General features: G+C 38.1%; 1 protein-coding gene across 4 annotated transcripts in view; it reads right to left on the bottom strand.

Moving 5' to 3' along the window:
- Positions 1-545: 545 nt before the first annotated feature.
- LOC149927193 (NACHT and WD repeat domain-containing protein 2) overlaps positions 546-20,429 on the bottom strand; it is a 169,761-nt gene continuing 149,877 nt past the window's right edge. For all 4 annotated transcript variants that reach the window (XM_090159550.1, XM_090159549.1, XM_090159547.1 and 1 more), the window contains 4 exons: positions 12,117-12,315; positions 5,348-5,532; positions 4,518-4,642; positions 546-1,628 (listed from right to left, as the gene is read on the bottom strand). In XM_090159550.1, coding sequence (XP_090015676.1) covers positions 1,411-1,628; positions 4,518-4,642; positions 5,348-5,532; positions 12,117-12,315 — 727 coding nt within the window. In that variant the 3' untranslated portion in view covers positions 546-1,410. The remainder of the gene's footprint in view (positions 1,629-4,517; positions 4,643-5,347; positions 5,533-12,116; positions 12,316-20,429) is intronic.

Here is a 20,429-nt window from a genome sequence, read left to right as displayed (position 1 = left end):
TCAGAGCTTCTACCTGTATAATAGATCGATTTACAATTTTTAACGGGCAAAGACGTCTTTAAAGGGGTAAAATTCATCCGAGGTAACGTGGTGATGGCGTTATTTGTTAGTAGATGGCGCTCTGACGTCATAATTTTGATTTTCAACGATTGGTGAAAGTTTTCAGATTTTAGTGGAGAACGGTTTTGTCGAGATTTAAAATACAAAATTATCTTCCCTCAGAAGTTCCCTGATTGAATAATTTAAAATAGTATTATAGTGCTATCTATGGCGGAGAGTGTTAACTACTGTTAAAACTAATTGTTAATTTAAATTACAAAAATTATATATTTTTAATAAGAATTTAAAGTACTATAATTTAGTAATTAATATTTTTTTTTTTTAATTTATTTTTCATAAAATGTATAGTGTCGCCATCTAACTCAAACATTATTAAATAGGAAGGTACCTCGGGTGGATTTCGCCCCTTTTTGCACATTTCTCTGTAGGCAATATGTGAATGCGTCTATTGTGTGTGAAATAGGAAAATGAATGAAACGTGACAATTTTCAATGTGTTAATAATTTAATGTTTTTGATAACTTAGGAAACGTCAACTGTTAATCGCGCAAAAAAATGAACACTTCTTCAAACTTTTAGTAATATACACGGAACGCGCCAATTATATTAGACACCATAAACCGTAGGGACTTTTAGAACAGGGACCTAACAGCGAAATGCGGTTATAACATTTTTTTTTACCTAAATAGACTAGGCGGTTAAACGGACACCCCTTAAGGGGGCAACTAATTGAATCACTCAGTAAACCACGCTACAGATCAAGAATTCTAAAACTCGATAAAGAGAGAAGCAGTTCGCCTATTTCGGCTGCCAAATGTTTTAGTAACTTTCTTTTGGTAGGACTTTAAACTTTGCTCTGTAGTCGTTAACCGCGTTACAAAATGTGCCGTTTTATTATTAGAATGATTCTGAAGTTTACGTGGTCTGGGTGGTACAGGGTGGTAGGCCAGATATTTCATATTTACACTCAAGTAGGGATTACGTAGCTTTGGATTTGAGGGGGTCTATTTTATTTTCTGTGAAAAATGGGGTTGGGTGGATTCAGTTTTACGCACACCAAGATTTCGGCCAACTTTACTTTTAGTCAAAGAAATATACCAAACTTTTTTTTAATTAAATTATCGTGAGACATTTAAAAATGAAGCTTAATTATGGACGATGATTTTTTTTACCGTACGAGATGACTATCATATTTAAACGAACGGGATTAATTTTCTTTTTTGTTTTAATTAGTGAAATTTGTTACGCGGAGCAAAGACCCAAATGTGTTCATACTTTTTTGTTTCAGTTGGAAAGTTCGATATCCGTTTTTGGAATCGGTTTCATCACCGCGAGCCTCTGAATTGTCCCTTTAACCTTGCTGGCTGACGTCGAAGACTTTGCCATCGTTTTCGGGGTCACCGTACGGATCGCGTTCCGGAAGACCTTCCGGTGGACTCGAGTTTTGACAAAGGAGATATGTAACGATGCCCGCTCTCTGTTTCAAACCCAACACGACCGCTCTTCCATCTAGCGTCAGTTGGGCGCAGGCGATGGCCAGATCCGGTGTCAGTACCGCCAAACACTCGCCTAAAACAATGGACCATTAGCTAAAACATGATGCTTTTTGCTAATATAGGCTTGGAAAATTATCATTTTGTTCAAATAGGAAACGAATATTGTTTACAACTACTGATGTTTTCCGTATGAAAGATACGTTATTAGTAACGTGTATTTACTATTTAATAAGCTCGCATTTAAAATGGGGGTTTAGGGGTTCAACAACCCCCCGAAATGGAGCAAAGGGGTACCTAACATTTCTTTGAAGTCTCAAGCGCAGTGGCGTATTAACCAGAAGGCTGTGTGGGTCGAACTTCACAAAAGGTAAATCGGCCCCAGTCGAGGCTAGAGCAAGGTCAGGGGCCCCTAATGAAGCTCAAGAATAGGGGCCCGGGAGCAGTGCCGGATTAAGGATTAGGATTTCTAGGCACTGGGCAGGGCCGGATTATCCAATAGGTCGACCAGGGGCACCAGGAGGTTCAGAAAAAAATAAAAGTACAAAACTTTTATCATTTACTTTTCACAATTTTTTTTCCGTAGTAATTTTAGTAAATGCGTTTACATTTTTCGAAGCAGTGTAAAGCAATCATTTATTAACGTCACTAAAATATCAGCAAAGTCTACACTAAAATTGTATTTTCCAATCATTTGTCAATTATAAATTGCAGGAGCGCCTAGCTCGCCACTGAAAAGGGGGCACCAAAATTAGCTTGGGTCTAGGGCCCCACAAGGTCTTAATCCGGCACTGGCACTGGCCTATGGGCCCCCACCACTGATGAAATCAATGGAGATTTTTCTTCGGGACACGCGAGTTTTGCTTTCCTTACATAGGCCCCCACCAAAATCTGTCCAGGGCACCACCTTTACTAACTCCGGTACTGCCCGGGTGTGAGAAAGAATGAATTAAGTTGCCTTAGAATATGGAAAGGCAAAAACTTTAAACCCAATTCCTTCGATTTATTCATAGGACTTTTTCTCACAGAAGGTTATAAAAAAGCTGACGAACTTACGCTACGACGATAGTACTTGAGGCTAATGCTCTACTAAAGTATTCTTAGGTACCTAAATGCATTCTTGCTGTTAGGCCTTGGCGTTAGATTTGTTTTGCGTCAGTGGGGGCACAGGGCTATAATTGCATTGCTTCTTTTATTAATTTTTAAAGTCAACTGAAAGTAATAATCAGTTACGGAACCAGCAACCGGCGGGGCAAGACTGGAAAGCTACTGCCTATTTGAGATGAAGGGGGCCAGCACCATTGAATTGGGAATAGTATCGCTAGAATGACTTAGGCGCGTTCGGGAGTCATGGTTTCGCGAAACAAATTCAGAAATTTCGAGTCGGAGCACTCAGCCGTCAACCAGCCTTGGAAATAAGCTATTTTTTTAACTGGTCCTTATGACCAGTGACCCCTTAGATTATTAATTATTAAACTGGTCCTTGTGACCAGTAACCCCCTAGCTTATGAATTATTAAACTGGTCTCATATAAAATGTTCTAATGTCATTTTATAAGCCTAAAAAACCTATACTGCATGTTTAGAAGTTAGATTATGCTGGTAACATTAATTTTACACGTATTCAAAATAGTTAACAGGGCAAAATAGGGCAGAGGGGGTTCGACAGTTTCGAGCGAGCGAGGGACTCTGCATAAAGCCTCGACGTGCGGCCGCGGCGGTACTACGGTTTATAGGGAAATCAAAATTAATAGAAACCTTGAATTAATAAACTGGTCATATCCTATTAATTTATATTATTTCGAATTATTAAACTGGTCACCTTCTATTTTTTTGTTATTATTTCGAATTAATAAACTGGATATGGTGACCAGTGACCCCAGAAATTTTGAATAAATAAACTGGTCTGGGCAATTAATAAACTGGTCTCTGACCACTTGACCACCGTTATTTCCAAGGCTGCCGTCAACTCTATCATTATACGGTGGCGCCATCTATCACTTTCAAAGTCTTAACTTATATCAGTTTCAAATTCCCGCTGACGCAAAAAAATTGTATAGGATATAGTTTCCGCCTCTAATAGCGGATGACGCCACTGACAAATGATAGAGTTCTCAATTTTGGAAAATTTGTTTCGTGGAAGGCAGATTGAAATCGTCATTCTAGCGGTACTATTTCCAATTTAATTGCCAGCACTTCAGTTGGATTAGTTCATTTTTGAGTACAGCCGACTACACGACGACGAAATACGCTGTTTGGACGAAACTACGTTTAAGGCTTACTATTTCGTCTTTGTAATTGCAACGAGAATACTATAACACAGACGAACCAGGGTTGGCAATTTTTGATTTAAAAAAAAATCAAATAAATCGATCTTTTTTATTTAAATCAGATTTTTATTGATTTTTTTTGATTTTTATGATTTTAATTAAAATTTCAAAGTTTTATATAATTTAGTACCATATTTTTACCTAAAACAAATATGTTTTAATTTTTAAAGACTTAGTCTATATATAATGAATTTATTAAATTTAAGCTAATAATCATATAGAAGTTTTTATTTTTTTAAACTTATTTTGGTACTTTACAAAATCTCCACCCACAGGTAGAATCCAACGCAACATTAGGGGGAAGTACAAGAAAGATTATATTTAAACCCAAATTATAGCAATGATCATAATGAGGTTTTTTCTTTTTCAAAAATACTATATAAAAATTGATTTAAATCGAGATTTTAATCGTGATTTAAATCAAGTTGATTTAAATCAGCCTGAGACGAACTATTATACTTTTGTCCATGGACTCATTTCGTCGACTTGTAAACTGGGGTCTACGACCTGCAAACCTACCGATACTCCCAACCCCAATTCAAAATCCGAGCTACGCCCCTGTTTATCGTCTAGTTAATTTCGATTTAATGTCAATGCTTAAATTTTACAATATAAAATCAACGGTGGTATTTTTACCTCTGGCAAGATCCCAAACTCGAATGCTTCTGTCTCTACCAGCCGAATCGTAGGTCAAACAACGACCACCTTCATCGTCCAATTTGATTTCGTCAACTGGCGCAGTATGACCTTGAAGGTTAAACCTGTAACAAATGCCAAACATTTTCCCCCGTTACGATACAAGCGAATAAGCATAGACCACAGATCCTTATAACAACAACAGCCACAATCGAGGGGTCGGACATTTCCAAATTTTGTGCAACGGGATTTTGAATATCAAGGTGATTTAAGAAATCTGAAACTAATTTTGAAATTGTCAAATAGCAGTGCCTCTAATGTCCGATCTTTACTAAATCTCGACATTTAAAATCTTGCAACAAACAATAAGTAAGATAAACAAGGACCTCGCGACCTTAAAAATAGCCATCTCGACCTTGAAAATGGCCATATCGACGTTAAACTGGCCATCTCGACCTTGAAAATGGTCATATGGACGTTAAACTGGCCATCTTGCTACGTTAAACTGGCCATCTGGACCTTGAAATGGCCATATCGACCTTAAAAAGGCCATATCGACCTTGAAATGACCATAGCAACCTTGAAATGACATCTCGACCTTGAAATGGGCATCTTGACCAGTAAATGGCCATATCGCCCTTGAAATGGTCACCTCGACCTTGAAAATTTTGACATATAAATGATAGCCAAAATGATAATTCCGGACTGATTTTCGTTCATGTTTCAGGAATTTTCAAGTTGATTTCAAGACAATTGTTTCATTTTTTGCGTAAAGTGTACGGGGTTTTGTCGAATGTCCGGCCACCTCGGCAACAATATTAAGTAATGACCTCCTAGCACCGGTGACGAGGTCCCAGACCAGGACCAGAGTATTTTCCAATCCGTTGATAACGCAGCCTCCGGGCGAGGAGATGGCGATGGAGCAACTGTTACTTTCGGGTTTCCATTTCTTGAAGAGAGTGCCGCTTTGCAAGTCGTACACGATAATAAAATTCGGAGATCCATCGTCGAGTTCCTGCAAGACAGAAATTTTGACATTATCCATTAAAGAACCGATAAATGTTTTTTCGCAAATTAAACTTTTTGCATCATTTTTACTTGTAAAAGCTTATTGTATGTGGTTGCTGTTAACTAAATGAGTTTTAGAATAATTCAAATATTTGTTTACACAACATTTAGCTCCTTGCTTAAATCTAATTAGGTGTTTTTTTTTCGCCTGTTCTTGGTTTTTTGAGCAGGTTAAAAAGTGTAGCCCTATGACGTCAATTTACTCCAATTCTATCTTGACGGAAAAAAACGAGTTTGGAGTAGTTAAAGGTTAAAGGTTATTTATTTGTTTTGTTTTTAAGATGGCAACCGGTGGTGAGGTCATCAATATAGGACTCATTTTTCTTATTTATTTAATAATAATAATAATCAGCTAGGCTAATACAAAAGACACCACCTTAGGCCTAAGTCATCAAGCAACTTTAAAGTCATTAAATAGCATTTAACAATTGGATTTTCGTTATTAAAAGCTTGCCATATGTGAAGATGTTCAAAATCCGTCATGTTTTCGTGAAACGAAATTTTAGCAGACGAATTTTCTATATAAGCTAGATCCTCTACACAACATTTGAGCTCTGGAACAGGCGAACAAAATTCGGGACAGGGTAAATCTTACCCCGAGAATAGGCGAATAAAACGTTTTAGGGTAAAAAGTTTACACTTTTTGTCCACCTATTATTATCAATAATTAAAAAATAGGACTATTATGAAAAACGGACTGGGCACAAAAGTAAATAACACTAACAGACGATGCGTAAGCAGAAATTTCAAAATTCGAGGTTTTGTTTCCTATAAAGGCCTGCAAGATGACAGCAAATACAAATCGAAGACGCCTTTATTTTGAGATCTATTTTTAAATACACGAAGATTTGCCAGATGGCGCCAACAGTCTGAAACCTGGACATTTTACTTCTAAAAATATACATATTTTTAATATCTTTCTATGCCGAATATTCCTGAGTTGATCTTTTGTTTGTAATTTTTACATACAACATCGTTTTGAATGAGCTTGTAATACATTTTTGATCAAACTGAAGTATATTAATAAAATATGGGAATCTGATTTACAGAGTAGATATTGAATTTTTAAAGCAAGTGGCGCTCGCACTAGATTTCGTTAGCGTAATAATGAAAACCTAAAAGGTGTGGCGAATTGGGAGCTTCTCGCGGTAATTGACTTTTCAGAATCACGTGATTATTAACTTATTAAACACGTGGTTTTGGTAAGCCAATAGATGGCAGAAAACTCACCTTAAGTCCGGGAAGGTGCTGCCACCTTGGAGCAACAAACACAGCACCCCACACAAGGAGAACGCAATCCGTCAAAATTCGTGGATTTTCTTGTGTACGTTTTTCATTGGCTAGACGCTTTAGCGCCTGCTGCCTTTGGAAGGGGAAAATTCGGAAATTGTCTTCCCCCCGCCCGTAAAACGTTCATCGTAAAGGCTCGTGACGCTCGTCCAATGAAATTCGTACACAACCCTTCGTTAGCGTGTTTAAAGGCTAGCTGCGTTCTCCTTGTGTTTGTTGCTCCTAGCTGCCACTTAGAAGCGCATTTTTGTAAACTTTTTTCCCTTTTTTTATATAGCCGCCACTTGCTTTAAAGAGTAAGTTGCATATAGATTTTCGGAATAGAAACTTAACAACTTTATATTTTTCGTGTTCATTTGATCATGGGCTTTCCGAAAATGTAACTCACTTGATGAAATACCGCCGTTGAGTTTATTTAATATTAAAATGAAATTTGCGTGTAGAGCCCCGCTGCAGCTTTTAATTTGAACGATAATTTTACCGCGCCTAGTTTGTGACGTCATTGACTACGGTTTTTTCGGAATTTTTCCCACTGCATCTGGTAGATTACATAGTCCCCACTATCCTACCAAGATGATTCTTGCTAGATAATATGGCGATGCCAATTTAGCGCGCGCTCTAAAGGATAAGCGTGAGCGCGTGTTTTTAAAACCATGTAAACACCCACGTATAAAATTCAGTAGTAGAATCCCATAATTCTATAGGAGATTTTTCGAATTAGACCACGGAATCAGTAGCATTTACATTTTATATCCAAGTCTAAACTCAATGTTGGGGATAGCGGCCCATGAGAAATAACGGGTAGTCAATGACGTCAATCACCCCGCTAAAATTCAAATTGTTTGGTCGTTCTACTAATTATTTCTAATTAACTATGAATCGGAAAGCAACTAAACTTTATATTTGGGCACTTTAAACGTACGCGCTTCGTTTAATAACAAAATGGATGCGGTAACGAATAATTTGCAACTCACTCTTTAATATACTGCCGTCGTGTAGGTTACTAGAAACCATACCACCCTGATCCCTCAACAACTGAAAATTGCCAAACGAATGTAGGATCGCGGTAGCATTATGTAGGTTTCCAAAAGTAGAACGTTATAACTTATAAGGGGGTTTCGTTACGCATATTCTGGCATTTTGGAGTAGGATAAGAAGAGTTGGTATCTAGCACATTGTCTGGTGAGGTTTGTTCCTCAACTGGCCCCACTAATTGTGGCCGTCCACGCTGCAACGTTTATTCCCATTCTACCGAAATCCCATTCGACCGAATCCCATTCGACCGAAAGAATTTTAAAATGTAGCCCAATTGGCGGGGTGATTTGGTATTTTATTTATAAGGTATGTACTATCGAAGATCCATGTTTAGGTTAGGTTAGGTTAGGTTAGGTTAGATTAGATATATACCCTCCTTTATTAGCTATCCGCTCCATTGCAAACGACTTCAGTAACTAAATTAAAAACATAGCAAAAGCCAATTTATATAGCAGCTTTCGGTCGAATGGGACACATAAAAGCGTTCGGTCGAATGGGACACATAAAAACCGCACGTTTCGGCGGAATTCGGTCGAATGGGACACCTCAAAAACCGCCTTCGGTCGAATGGGATTTCGGTCGAATGGGACTAAAGCAGCTGCAATACACGTGCCAGGACTCCCGGCAATTAATATTATAGGAATTATTGGAACACAGAAAATATATTAATTTAGAGGTAAAATTATCTGGAAATAATAGGATTACATAGGAACATCTTCCACCATAAAACCCCTTATAAAAAAGTCAAATACTTTAAAACTTAATTTTTTTCCTATCACATTTAATATTGCTTCAATATATACTTAAAACACGTTTAAAATGAAAATAGGAAAAATATATTAGTGATTTGGTTTTTAAAAAAGAACGATTCCATAAGAAGCCATAAGGTAATATACATATTTTACATAATTATTATCAAGTAAGAGCCCCTGATTTTTTAAGATTTTCTATAAGTTAAGATGTTTAGTACATCTAACATAGGCGTTTCAGCAGCTATTTAATGAAAATTTTGAATATTATAGGGATTTATATGTACAATTTTTTAAGAATAGGAACAATTTGAAAATATAGGAATCTATAGGATTTGTAGGTACTCTGGGAGCCCTGATATGCCCACGTACAGGGCCGTCTTAAGGCATGGGCTTAATGGGCTACAGCCCAGGGCCCCCAGTCAGTTTTGGGGCCCCGGAAAGGCCAGCCATACAACCTTTACTCTAGGGATTAGGGTTTAGTTAGTTATATATTATTTATGCTAATTTAATATTACGTATCTTTTAGTTACGTCTAAAGTAATTTGACTCATAGCGTATCATTAGGTACCAGCAATTTATAAAACCTAATAGCGAGTCTGTTAGTAAAAATCCTATTTTCAGTAGGCCTATGTTATACTTTTGAAATTAAAAGTTTTGGTTTGATTATTAAATAGTTGAATTTAGATAACGGACATACAAAGGCTGACCGTTGGGGATCGCAAAGGTCTTAAGAAATAATTTAGCCCAAGGCCCCAAAAGGTCTTAAGACGGGCCTGCCCACGTAAACTCTGACTGGATAGTTCAGTTAATAGTTGATTTTATAAAATAAAAAGTGGTCTTGCCCAACTTGTTAAAATGTTGCTCTTACGTCACAAGAGACAGCTTTATTAGTACATTCTTCGCACGAGCGATTTGCACGCGCTCTAGAAAAAGCTATATTCCTCGCGACTGTAGCGCGCGCTCGTAGGCTTGTCAAAGTAAGAGACTGTGACGTAAGAGCAACATTTCAACAAGAAGGCCACGTTAGTTTATAAAAAGAACTATTTAGGCTTTGTGCTGCACGAAGTGACCGCGATACGTTATGTCCAGGGACATAATTTCAAGATTTTTGAGGAGGAGACAGAACTTGAATTATTTATTTTTTATTTTTTATCAATATAGCAATTATTATCGTATAATTGCCATAATAATATTCAAGCCAAAACAATGAAATTTATTCGTGAACTTTTTTAGCTCGTAAAAATTAATTTGTGAACTGGTCTATATTAGTTTTGGAAGTCGGAAAATGACCGAGGCCTATTTTCCGGAAAATGTTCCGTATTTTTCCGAAAAAAAATAAAAAAAGTTTTTTATACATGGAATTAAAACTTTTTTTTATTTGTTCGTTAGCTATTAAAAACCAACAATCAAAATATGGTGCTATGGAGTAAACTTTGCCCTGAATTCCACAAATAATGAAACAATTATATTTAAGTGTTTATATAGCAGGAGTACACCTTGGGGGAACTAATAATAAGTTTTAAAAATACAAGGAAATTTGGTTGAAAAATCCCCCCAAAAAAATTAAAATTGGTTGAGGCGCGGGGGTAAGGTAAATTGATTGTAACTTCGTTAAAACTGGAAAACACAAGAAAATATTTTTACAGATGACGTAATGTGATCAAATAAAGCAATAAAAGCCAAAAAATATTTTTTTTTCTAAATATATCTATTTTGGGTATCCAAATTTCAAATTTCAATTTGTTTTCAAAATTTAAATTTTTTTGAAAATAATAATCTGTGGCATTAATTGATTAATTACCTTGAAAATAAGCCATTAGGCATATTTACATCACTTTTCAAACTGAAGTTATAGCGATTTTATAGCTAAGGCGCAACTGGCATATGGAAAACCGCCAAAACACATTCCGTCCTGTAACTCCCGTCAAAAAAACTTTTTCAGCACTTTTGCTTTACAGGGGTTGGTTTTATGCATAACTACACCGGTTCACCAAATTTCATCAAAATCGGTAAATTGAGTGGTATGGACCTGGTTGATTTGACCTGGAATGACTCTCTAATATTGTTTTCAAATTTAAATAAAGCGGCATTTTCGCCTACTTTTTTCGAATCTAAAAGTAAAACTAAACCTCTAGACTAGCTTTAAACTGATTAACAATGTAACAATATTAATGTTTTGTAGTATGTTTACTGATATTAGACATGTGATATCGATAAAAAGTTTAAAAAATTAAAAACCCTTAAAAAGTAATTTATGTTTCATATTTTTATTATAGACGCTTCAATAAATCATCTTCGAGGAAATCACCAAGAAGTAATATTTCAGAGAACCAGGACCAGAAATTTACTGTTTATATAGTGCTTGTTGAAATCATGGAGAATTTTTAACCTGTACGGTATGCAACAAGTGTTTCCGTTTAGCCAGTTAGCCTTTTTTGTCATATTGAGGCTTAGCAAAAACACGACATTCTCATTATAGGTGAAAAAATTGCCATTATTTCAAAAAGCAGCAACTTGCAGGTCCTGGCTCTCGGATATATTATTTCTTGGCGATTTCTTTGAAGATGTTTTATTTAAGCGCCTATTGGGAAATTTTTCCGCATTTTATTTTTCCGGAAAATTAACAAAACTAGTCTATATCAGGGTTGCCATAGTTTTTTCTCATTCAAATTCCCTGACTTTTCCAGGTTTTCCCTGACTATCTCCGGAGATTTTCCCTGACTTATTTTGTGGCTAAATTTTGTATTTGTTTACCCTAAATTTTAGTAAAGGCTTCCTAATTGCAACCGAAATTAAATTCCCTGACATTTCCCTGATTTTTAGACTAACTTTTAAAATTCCCTGACTTTTCCCTGATTTTTAGACTAACTTTTAAAAATCCCTGACTTTTCCCTGATTTTTAGACTAACTTTTAAAATTCCCTGACTTTTCCCTGATTTATTAGACTAACTTTTAAAATTCGCTGACTTTTCCCTGATTTTTAGACCCACATTGAAATTCCCTGACTTTTCCAGGAATTCCAGGTTTTCCAGGTACCGTGGCAACCCTGTATATATATAGGCTTCGTGATTAAATTTAAATTTTGGTTGGCATAAGCTTTAATTTAATTAATTAATTAATTTTGAATCTGTTCATTCAAAATTATCCCTGTGCAGCGGCTGAACGATTAAGTCTAGAAATATTTAAAATCAAAAGTCGTCCGCTACTCGCTCACACATTTAGTTGACAAGTATAAAAGCAGATGGCGCTATTTTTGTAAACTCAAAGGCTATGACGCAAAACCGCGCTTGCGAAGAATAAGGTCTTATTTCTCTAATTTCGCGTTCTTCTTTTGCAACCGCGGCGGTCGTAAAAATAGAAAAAACGAAAGCAAAATGGTTCGGTTTTTTAGTGGGAACCGCGCGATAAATATATCTATTTTGTTGAGCGAGAAGAGGGAGGGATGGATACTAACCCGGCAGACGCAGACAACGTAGTGTCCGTCGTGACTAATGGCGGACATTCGCGTCAGGAACTCGTGATGCGGAATCCGAAGATCGTAGAGCAATTTTCGGTTGGCCAGGTCCCATACCAGCAAAGGAAACGGCTTCTGTGTTTCGTCACCGCAGACGCAGATGCGCCCGTTCGCGCTGACCAACAGACTGTTCAAAAACCTGCGAAAGAGAGAGCGATAGAATTAGAGAAGACGCGAAAAATAAAATGACTCGGAAAAATAGTACTGGAAACAAATGACAGATGGCTCTATTAATAGAGTTAGGGCCCCGGAGTGTTTCTCTCGGCGCCATCTATCGCCCGAGAGGGAAAATAATAAATTCCCTGTCTAAGACGTTTCCCATAAACGTTTCCATATCGAGAACGTTTCGAAATAAGTAGTCCCAGTCTACTTTATCACGCTGGTGGATTGTTACGACTGCCGACTATCGTAAGTCTTCGGACGGACGACTTTGGCGGTAGCGCGCCACCCGCGGTTGAAGGGAGGACGTCAGGGCGGTTCCCTCCCCCCGAGTCGAAACTCGAGCAAAAAGCGCCATCTTTTTTGGCGGAGATAAGACTCGTGATAAAATATCCCGTTTCCCATCGGAGGCTAGGTCGTAATACCATCTGGTCCTTTGAGAGTCTCGAAACTCAACTCTTAACGTTTCCACCATAAATGGTCCTGAACCGGGCACAAGTCCCCCCCCCCCCACGTCTCCAATTTTGCAAAATGACCCCTGGCTTCCTTCGATAGAAACTAAAACGTTTATTAAAAATCATCCACAAATATCGTCGGAGATTGTACTTCGACTCTCGAAAAAATCATTTAGTTAACTTGACTTAATTCGAAAATTGTTTGCGGATAAATGAACATTTAGAGCGAATCCCTTAAGAGGTTCCAATTTCAATAATTTTATTTCAACTAGATGGCGCCAATTTAAAATAAATAACTACTGATTTATTTATTCAACAACTTCTAACACTATTTTAATCGATGATATATGTTAAAAACAAAAATTTTATTTAAGAAAATATTCGGCATAAAAAACATTTTAAAAATAATTTAAAATTTCTACGTTTCAGACTGTTGGCGCCATCTGCTAAGGCTTCGGGTATTTAAAAATCGACCTCTAATGGCGTTACCCCACCGCAAAAGGAACTTTGTTCTCCCTCGTCAAACGCCTCTCGGTCAATAACCACGAAGTGAAACAATAGGCCCGATTTTTATTTCCTTTTAGGCCTAACTATCACTCACCCCTCCCTCCCCTCTCAATCTCAACTACGTCCTCATTTGAGTAGAGGCAGCGAAATAACGGGTGTATAAATAGGCGAGTAGTAGTAGTAGCTGGTAGTCGTTCCCAAATGGACGGCGATCCGACGTCACGTCGCTGGGGCTGGGCCGGGTCGGGTTTGCGTCTTTCGCGTCCGCCAGACATTAGATGAGTCGCGCGACGTGGCAAGATTTGTCGTAACTCGCGGAGTCGCCGGTTGCTAAGTGCTCGCTGTCCCGACCTCGAACGAAAATCTTCGCGCCCCCAACACCCCCCTCGCTATAGTATGCTCGTATTATAAGTCTTCTCGGTCAAACCGGAGCAATTATTGTAGATGGGAAACTAACCGCGTTCGCATTGGCGTCTCTTCGATTTGCGTCCCGTCCCTAAACCGAGGCTTAGTCGTCATTTCGTAAACGCGGACTCTACCCTAGACCGGGCGCTACATACTCGCTATCAGTTAACCCAGGGTGTTAGGGGGCCTAGGTAAGGGACGAGGGGGTACGCGTAAAACTCGGAACGGGACCCCACCCCGTCCTTCCCCGAGTTTTGGGAAGTTAGCAGTTTACGAGCGAGTTTATGAGAGCGGTTCGCTCTGTGTGTGACTCCCCCCTTGAAACATTCAATGCAGATGGGAGTCATTTTCCAGCCGAAGTGGGGAGGGGCGGAGACCAGAGGGGAAGGCATTGAAAAAAATAATAAAACTAGAGAGAGGAAAAAAAAAGGGGAATTCCAAAAGACTGGAGGAAGTTTAATGGAAAAGGAGCGAAGTGAGAGAGAATGGAAAAAAATAAAAATAACGCGAGAAGTCTTAGCCTGTAGCCGAGCCTGTAGGGAAATTCGCGCCGGCATCGTTAAAACAACTTCCAGTCATTTAAAATCTCCTAAATCTAAGTAATAACCCAGTTCCGGCTGTACCCCCTCCCCTACCTATTTCTCACTGGAGTATTTCTTATAAAAAAAACTTCTTACTGATTGAATTCGAGGGATGAAACCAGTAAAACGCAAATTTATGTAAAGATTTTTTATCCCACCCTACATCATTCCAGAGAGTTTAGGGAATTAGATGAATCCGTGGAGTTCGTAAAAACCACAATCCCCTAAAATTCGGATTTCACTCTGCGGGGGGTTTTAATGTTCTCCCCCCCCAAATGCGACAAGGCTAACCCATTTTTGTCGCGCGAAATTTAAATTTTCCTAAACCTCGCTTTAAATTTAATTTAAATTATAAGGGCTGGTGAGGGGACATTCACTCAGAATCAATGTCTTACTATCCATCTAGGTCGTTAAAATGAAACTTGTATTTTTGCAGGCTCGAAGCGGATTACGTGTAAATGTAAAAATGACACTGCGTAATCATGTTTACCTACTGATAAACCTTATTTTCCTGATAAAATATAATAAATCAATATATGACGGCAGTGATATGCACCACTACTCTCATTGTGAGCGTTTTTGTTATTATGAGCGAAATTGAGCGGCGAAATGTTTTTTTTTTTTAAAGAGCGCGAAACGAAAATGAGAGGAGCGCTAATTTTAGCGCTCAAAAAAGAGCGGAAAGAGAGGAGCGCTTATTTCACCGCTTCCAAAAGAGCGGAAAGAGAAGAGCGCTTATTTTACCGCTCAAAAAAGAGCGCTTATTTTACCGCTCAAAAAAGAGCGGAAAGAGAAGTGCGCTTATTTTTACCGCTCAAAAAAGAGCGGCAAGAGAGGAGCGCTTATTTCACCGCTTCCAAAAGAGCGGAAAGAGAAGAGCGCTTATTTTACCGCTCAAAAAAGAGCGGAAAGAGAAGAGCGCTTATTTTACCGCTCAAAAAAGAGCGGAAAGAGAAGAGCGCTTATTTTACCGCTCAAAAAAGAGCGGAAAGAGAAGAGCGCTTATTTTACCGCTCAAAAAAGAGCGGAAAGAGAAGTGCGCTTATTTTACCGCTCAAAAAAGAGCGGAAAGAGAAGTGCGCTTATTTTTACCGCTCAAAAAAGAGCGGAAAGAGAAGAGCGCTTATTTTACCGCTCAAAAAAGAGCGGAAAGAGAAGAGCGCTTATTTTACCGCTCAAAAAAGAGCGGAAAGAGAAGAGCGCTTATTTTACCGCTCAAAAAAGAGCGGAAAGAGAAGTGCGCTTATTTTACCGCTCAAAAAAGAGCGGAAAGAGAAGTGCGCTTATTTTACCGCTCAAAAAAGAGCGCTTATTTTACCGCTCAAAAAAGAGCGGAAAGAGAAGTGCGCTTATTTTACCGCTCAAAAAAGAGCGCTTATTTTACCGCTCAAAAAAGAGCGGAAAGAGAAGTGCGCTTATTTTACCGCTCAAAAAAGAGCGCTTATTTTACCGCTCAAAAAAGAGCGGAAAGAGAAGAGCGCTTATTTTACCGCTCAAAAAAGAGCGGAAAGAGAAGAGCGCTTATTTTACCGCTCAAAAAAGAGCGGAAAGAGAAGTGCGCTTATTTTACCGCTCAAAAAAGAGCGGAAAGAGAAGTGCGCTTATTTTACCGCTCAAAAAAGAGCGGAAAGAGAAGTGCGCTTATTTTACCGCTCAAAAAAGAGCGGAAAGAGAAGTGCGCTTATTTTACCGCTCAAAAAAGAGCGCTTATTTTACCGCTCAAAAAAGAGCGGAAAGAGAAGTGCGCTTATTTTACCGCTCAAAAAAGAGCGCTTATTTTACCGCTCAAAAAAGAGCGGAAAGAGAAGTGCGCTTATTTTACCGCTCAAAAAAGAGCGCTTATTTTACCGCTCAAAAAAGAGCGGAAAGAGAAGAGCGCTTATTTTACCGCTCAAAAAAGAGCGGAAAGAGAAGAGCGCTTATTTTACCGCTCAAAAAAGAGCGGAAAGAGAAGTGCGCTTATTTTACCGCTCAAAAAAGAGCGGAAAGAGAAGTGCGCTTATTTTTACCGCTCAAAAAAGAGCGGAAAGAGAAGAGCGCTTATTTTACCGCTCAAAAAAGAGCGGAAAGAGAAGAGCGCTTATTTTACCGCTCAAAAAAGAGCGGAAAGAGAAGAGCGCTTATTTTACCGCTCAAAAAAGAGCGGAAAGAGAAGTGCGCTTATTTTACCGCTCAAAAAAGAGCGGAAAGAGAAGTGCGCTTATTTTACCGCTCAAAAAAGAGCGCTTATTTTACCGCTCAAAAAAGAGCGGAAAGAGAAGTGCGCTTATTTTACCGCTCAAAAAAGAGCGGAAAGAGAAGAGCGCTTATTTTACCGCTCAAAAAAGAGCGGAAAGAGAAGTGCGCTATTTTTACCGCTCAAAAAAGAGCGGAAAGAGAAGAGCGCTTATTTTACCGCTCAAAAAAGAGCGGAAAGAGAAGAGCGCTTATTTTACCGCTCAAAAAAGAGCGGAAAGAGAAGAGCGCTTATTTTACCGCTCAAAAAAGAGCGGAAAGAGAAGTGCGCTTATTTTACCGCTCAAAAAAGAGCGGAAAGAGAAGTGCGCTTATTTTACCGCTCAAAAAAGAGCGGAAAGAGAAGAGCGCTTATTTTACCGCTCAAAAAAGAGCGGAAAGAGAAGTGCGCTTATTTTACCGCTCAAAAAAGAGCGGAAAGAGAAGTGCGCTTATTTTACCGCTCAAAAAAGAGCGGAAAGAGAAGTGCGCTTATTTTACCGCTCAAAAAAGAGCGCTTATTTTACCGCTCAAAAAAGAGCGGAAAGAGAAGTGCGCTTATTTTTACCGCTCAAAAAAGAGCGGAAAGAGAAGAGCGCTTATTTTACCGCTCAAAAAAGAGCGGGAAGAGAAGAGCGCTTATTTTACCGCTCAAAAAAGAGCGGAAAGAGAAGAGCGCTTATTTTACCGCTCAAAAAAGAGCGGAAAGAGAAGTGCGCTTATTTTACCGCTCAAAAAAGACCGGAAAGAGAAGTGCGCTTATTTTACCGCTCAAAAAAGAGCGCTTATTTTACCGCTCAAAAAAGAGCGGAAAGAGAAGTGCGCTTATTTTACCGCTCAAAAAAGAGCGGAAAGAGAAGTGCGCTTATTTTTACCGCTCAAAAAAGAGCGGAAAGAGAAGAGCGCTTATTTTACCGCTCAAAAAAGAGCGGAAAGAGAAGAGCGCTTATTTTACCGCTCAAAAAAGAGCGGAAAGAGAAGAGCGCTTATTTTACCGCTCAAAAAAGAGCGGAAAGAGAAGTGCGCTTATTTTACCGCTCAAAAAAGAGCGGAAAGAGAAGTGCGCTTATTTTACCGCTCAAAAAAGAGCGCTTATTTTACCGCTCAAAAAAGAGCGGAAAGAGAAGTGCGCTTATTTTACCGCTCAAAAAAGAGCGGAAAGAGAAGAGCGCTTATTTTACCGCTCAAAAAAGAGCGCTTATTTTACCGCTCAAAAAAGAGCGGAAAGAGAAGTGCGCTTATTTTTACCGCTCAAAAAAGAGCGGCAAGAGAGGAGCGCTTATTTCACCGCTTCCAAAAGAGCGGAAAGAGAAGAGCGCTTATTTTACCGCTCAAAAAAGAGCGGAAAGAGAAGAGCGCTTATTTTACCGCTCAAAAAAGAGCGGAAAGAGAAGAGCGCTTATTTTACCGCTCAAAAAAGAGCGGAAAGAGAAGAGCGCTTATTTTACCGCTCAAAAAAGAGCGGAAAGAGAAGTGCGCTTATTTTACCGCTCAAAAAAGAGCGGAAAGAGAAGTGCGCTTATTTTTACCGCTCAAAAAAGAGCGGAAAGAGAAGAGCGGAAAGAGAAGAGCGCTTATTTTACCGCTCAAAAAAGAGCGGCAAGAGAAAAGCGCCGACTTTACCGCCCAAAAATGCGTGAGCGTGAGTGGATATTAGGCTAGCGAGTGCGAGCGGATTTGAGCTGAGCGGTTTTTTGACGAAAATGCCCAACACTGTATGACGGTCTTCGCCTGCGAATAACATTTAGCAGGATAGGTAGAGAAATACTTCTCTAGTAATCTAAATGTTATATACTTTTGGTTGTAGCCAACATAGAGTTAGAAGATTAAATCCCGTAACAAACTTAGCGGCTTTCGCAGTGTGCCGAATTTACTTAATTCTATATTCCCCGCGTACGGCAAATGTTTAATCACGTTATGTGGTAATTAATTTTAACCGTTTAAATGAGATTCATAATTTGGAACTTTGCATTAGGATTGGACTCTGTAAAACTTACACGTGTTAGTACAACGCATTAGGTTTTGACAAAATTAACGGCAAGTAACTATTCGCGGGAATGACATAACTTTTATTCATAATTAATTGAAAATTAATTACCATCATCAGAAATGTTATTTAACGGCAAAATCGTGTATACAATGAATTAAATTAAGTTTTAATTTCTTGATATCAATCTAAAGTGGAATAACTTTTTCCCCGTATTTGATACATTCAAATGAATATTCAGTTTATACTCCGTATAAACATTTGACGGTGAAAGCTTACAACACGTTAGAAATATTATTTTTTAACGAAATTTCTAGAGATCGGCGTTTGAATAAGAAATTATCCAATTATTAATTTTTATTTATAACCGCAAATTATCCAAAAAATATACGAAAAAACCCGATTATTTTTGCATGTTAAATCGTTGTTTATTCGTATAAAATGTTCATAAAAACCAGTAACCAAACTTTTTATGGTTAATCGAAATTTTGCCGGTTAATTTATTCGTTCCGCCGACCTCTAGCCTTAATTTTTTTCTAAGCAAAGCTGTTTAAAAAGAATAAAAATATAGAAAAACATTTGAAATTAAGCATTTAAAACTTATTTTTACAAAAGGTAAATCAGGATAAATCTCTTCATTGGGCAAATATATTAATTTTGAAGAGTTTTTTAAAGTTTACCCCTGAAATTATATTTAAAACAAACAATTTATGACTATATCGATGATAATGAAAATTGTAATACTAACGATTCGGCTTTTTAGATTTGGGTTGTTTCTTTAGACAATAAGCGTGATCCATTTTTAGCCCGAGGCCCGAACGAGGTCCAGATACCGAAGCAGACGAACCCGCTGAAACTTTTCAGACTAAACTTCCACCCCCACCTCTCTTACTAGGGAATCGCATGAGACAACGCATTTCGCGTACGTTTCTACCCCCTGGACAGAAATAAAGTTTTTCAAAAGCCTTCCAAACAAGAAAAAATTTAAGCAAGAATTTTTCAGTTTCAATAACATTACCGCTATCTAACGGTTTCAAACATTTAGCACTGAATAAGGCAGCGCGTTCTTAAAATAAAAGCGCTTGTCGAAACTGTTGAAGTTGAAAGTACTTGTGGTATTTGAAAATACCTTTACATAATTGAAACTGGCTAATTACTTAACAGTTAAAGAAAATGTCCATATCAAAATGGTTTAAGCACCATCTGATCGGATACCGTAATAGCATAAGTAACATAATACCTCTAATAAGTTGTAAATATGACATTATAATTTTTTTTTATTATATCCTTTCTTAACAGTGACGCCAATTTTTTTCTTTCTAAATAGCGCCCCTCGGTAGCGGCGCCATGAACTAATCTAACCCAACCTCCGTTAACGTGATATTCCGGGAATTTGGCGCGTGATTTTGAATTCCGCCATTTTTCGGCTTAATGCGTATTTAGCAGCACTATGGTTACGCAACAGACGAAGTTTTTTGGAGTACTTTATGATTGGCTGAATTTGAATTGTGGACCAACAGAAAAATTGAAATCACAAAGAGGGTTGAACTTCCGGGTTACAGAGTTGCTAGTCGTTTTACTGATTTATCTTTGGTGAAGAAAGTAAAAAAAAAAACACGAGTGTCATACTTAGAGATATTATGTTACTTATGGTAATAGCGTAAGTTATATAATTAAAGTATTTACGACACTTCCCATTGTTTAATGCTAATTTCTTTACACTCTTGCCTAAGTCCGCGTTGGACTCGTAACCCAACTGAGTATAGGATATATTATCTTCCTTGGCAGTAGCATATTTCGCTTTGGGAATATTTAGACTCTAGGGGGCTCTGTGCTGAAAATTAAACCTTAATTGCGTAATGATAATCTTTCATAACTGTCATACTTTTTGTATTTTGTTACTTATGGTAATAGGCTTCGTGCGTAATTTAAATTTGGGTCACAA

Source organism: Leiobunum rupestre, chromosome 9 (assembly GCF_980474605.1).
Source record: "Leiobunum rupestre chromosome 9, qqLeiRupe1.1.hap1, whole genome shotgun sequence".
In the NCBI taxonomy this organism is placed as follows: domain Eukaryota; kingdom Metazoa; phylum Arthropoda; class Arachnida; order Opiliones; family Sclerosomatidae; genus Leiobunum; species Leiobunum rupestre.
The sequence above is the reverse complement of the archived record's forward strand: the minus strand, read 5'-3'. Positions and strand labels throughout refer to the sequence as shown.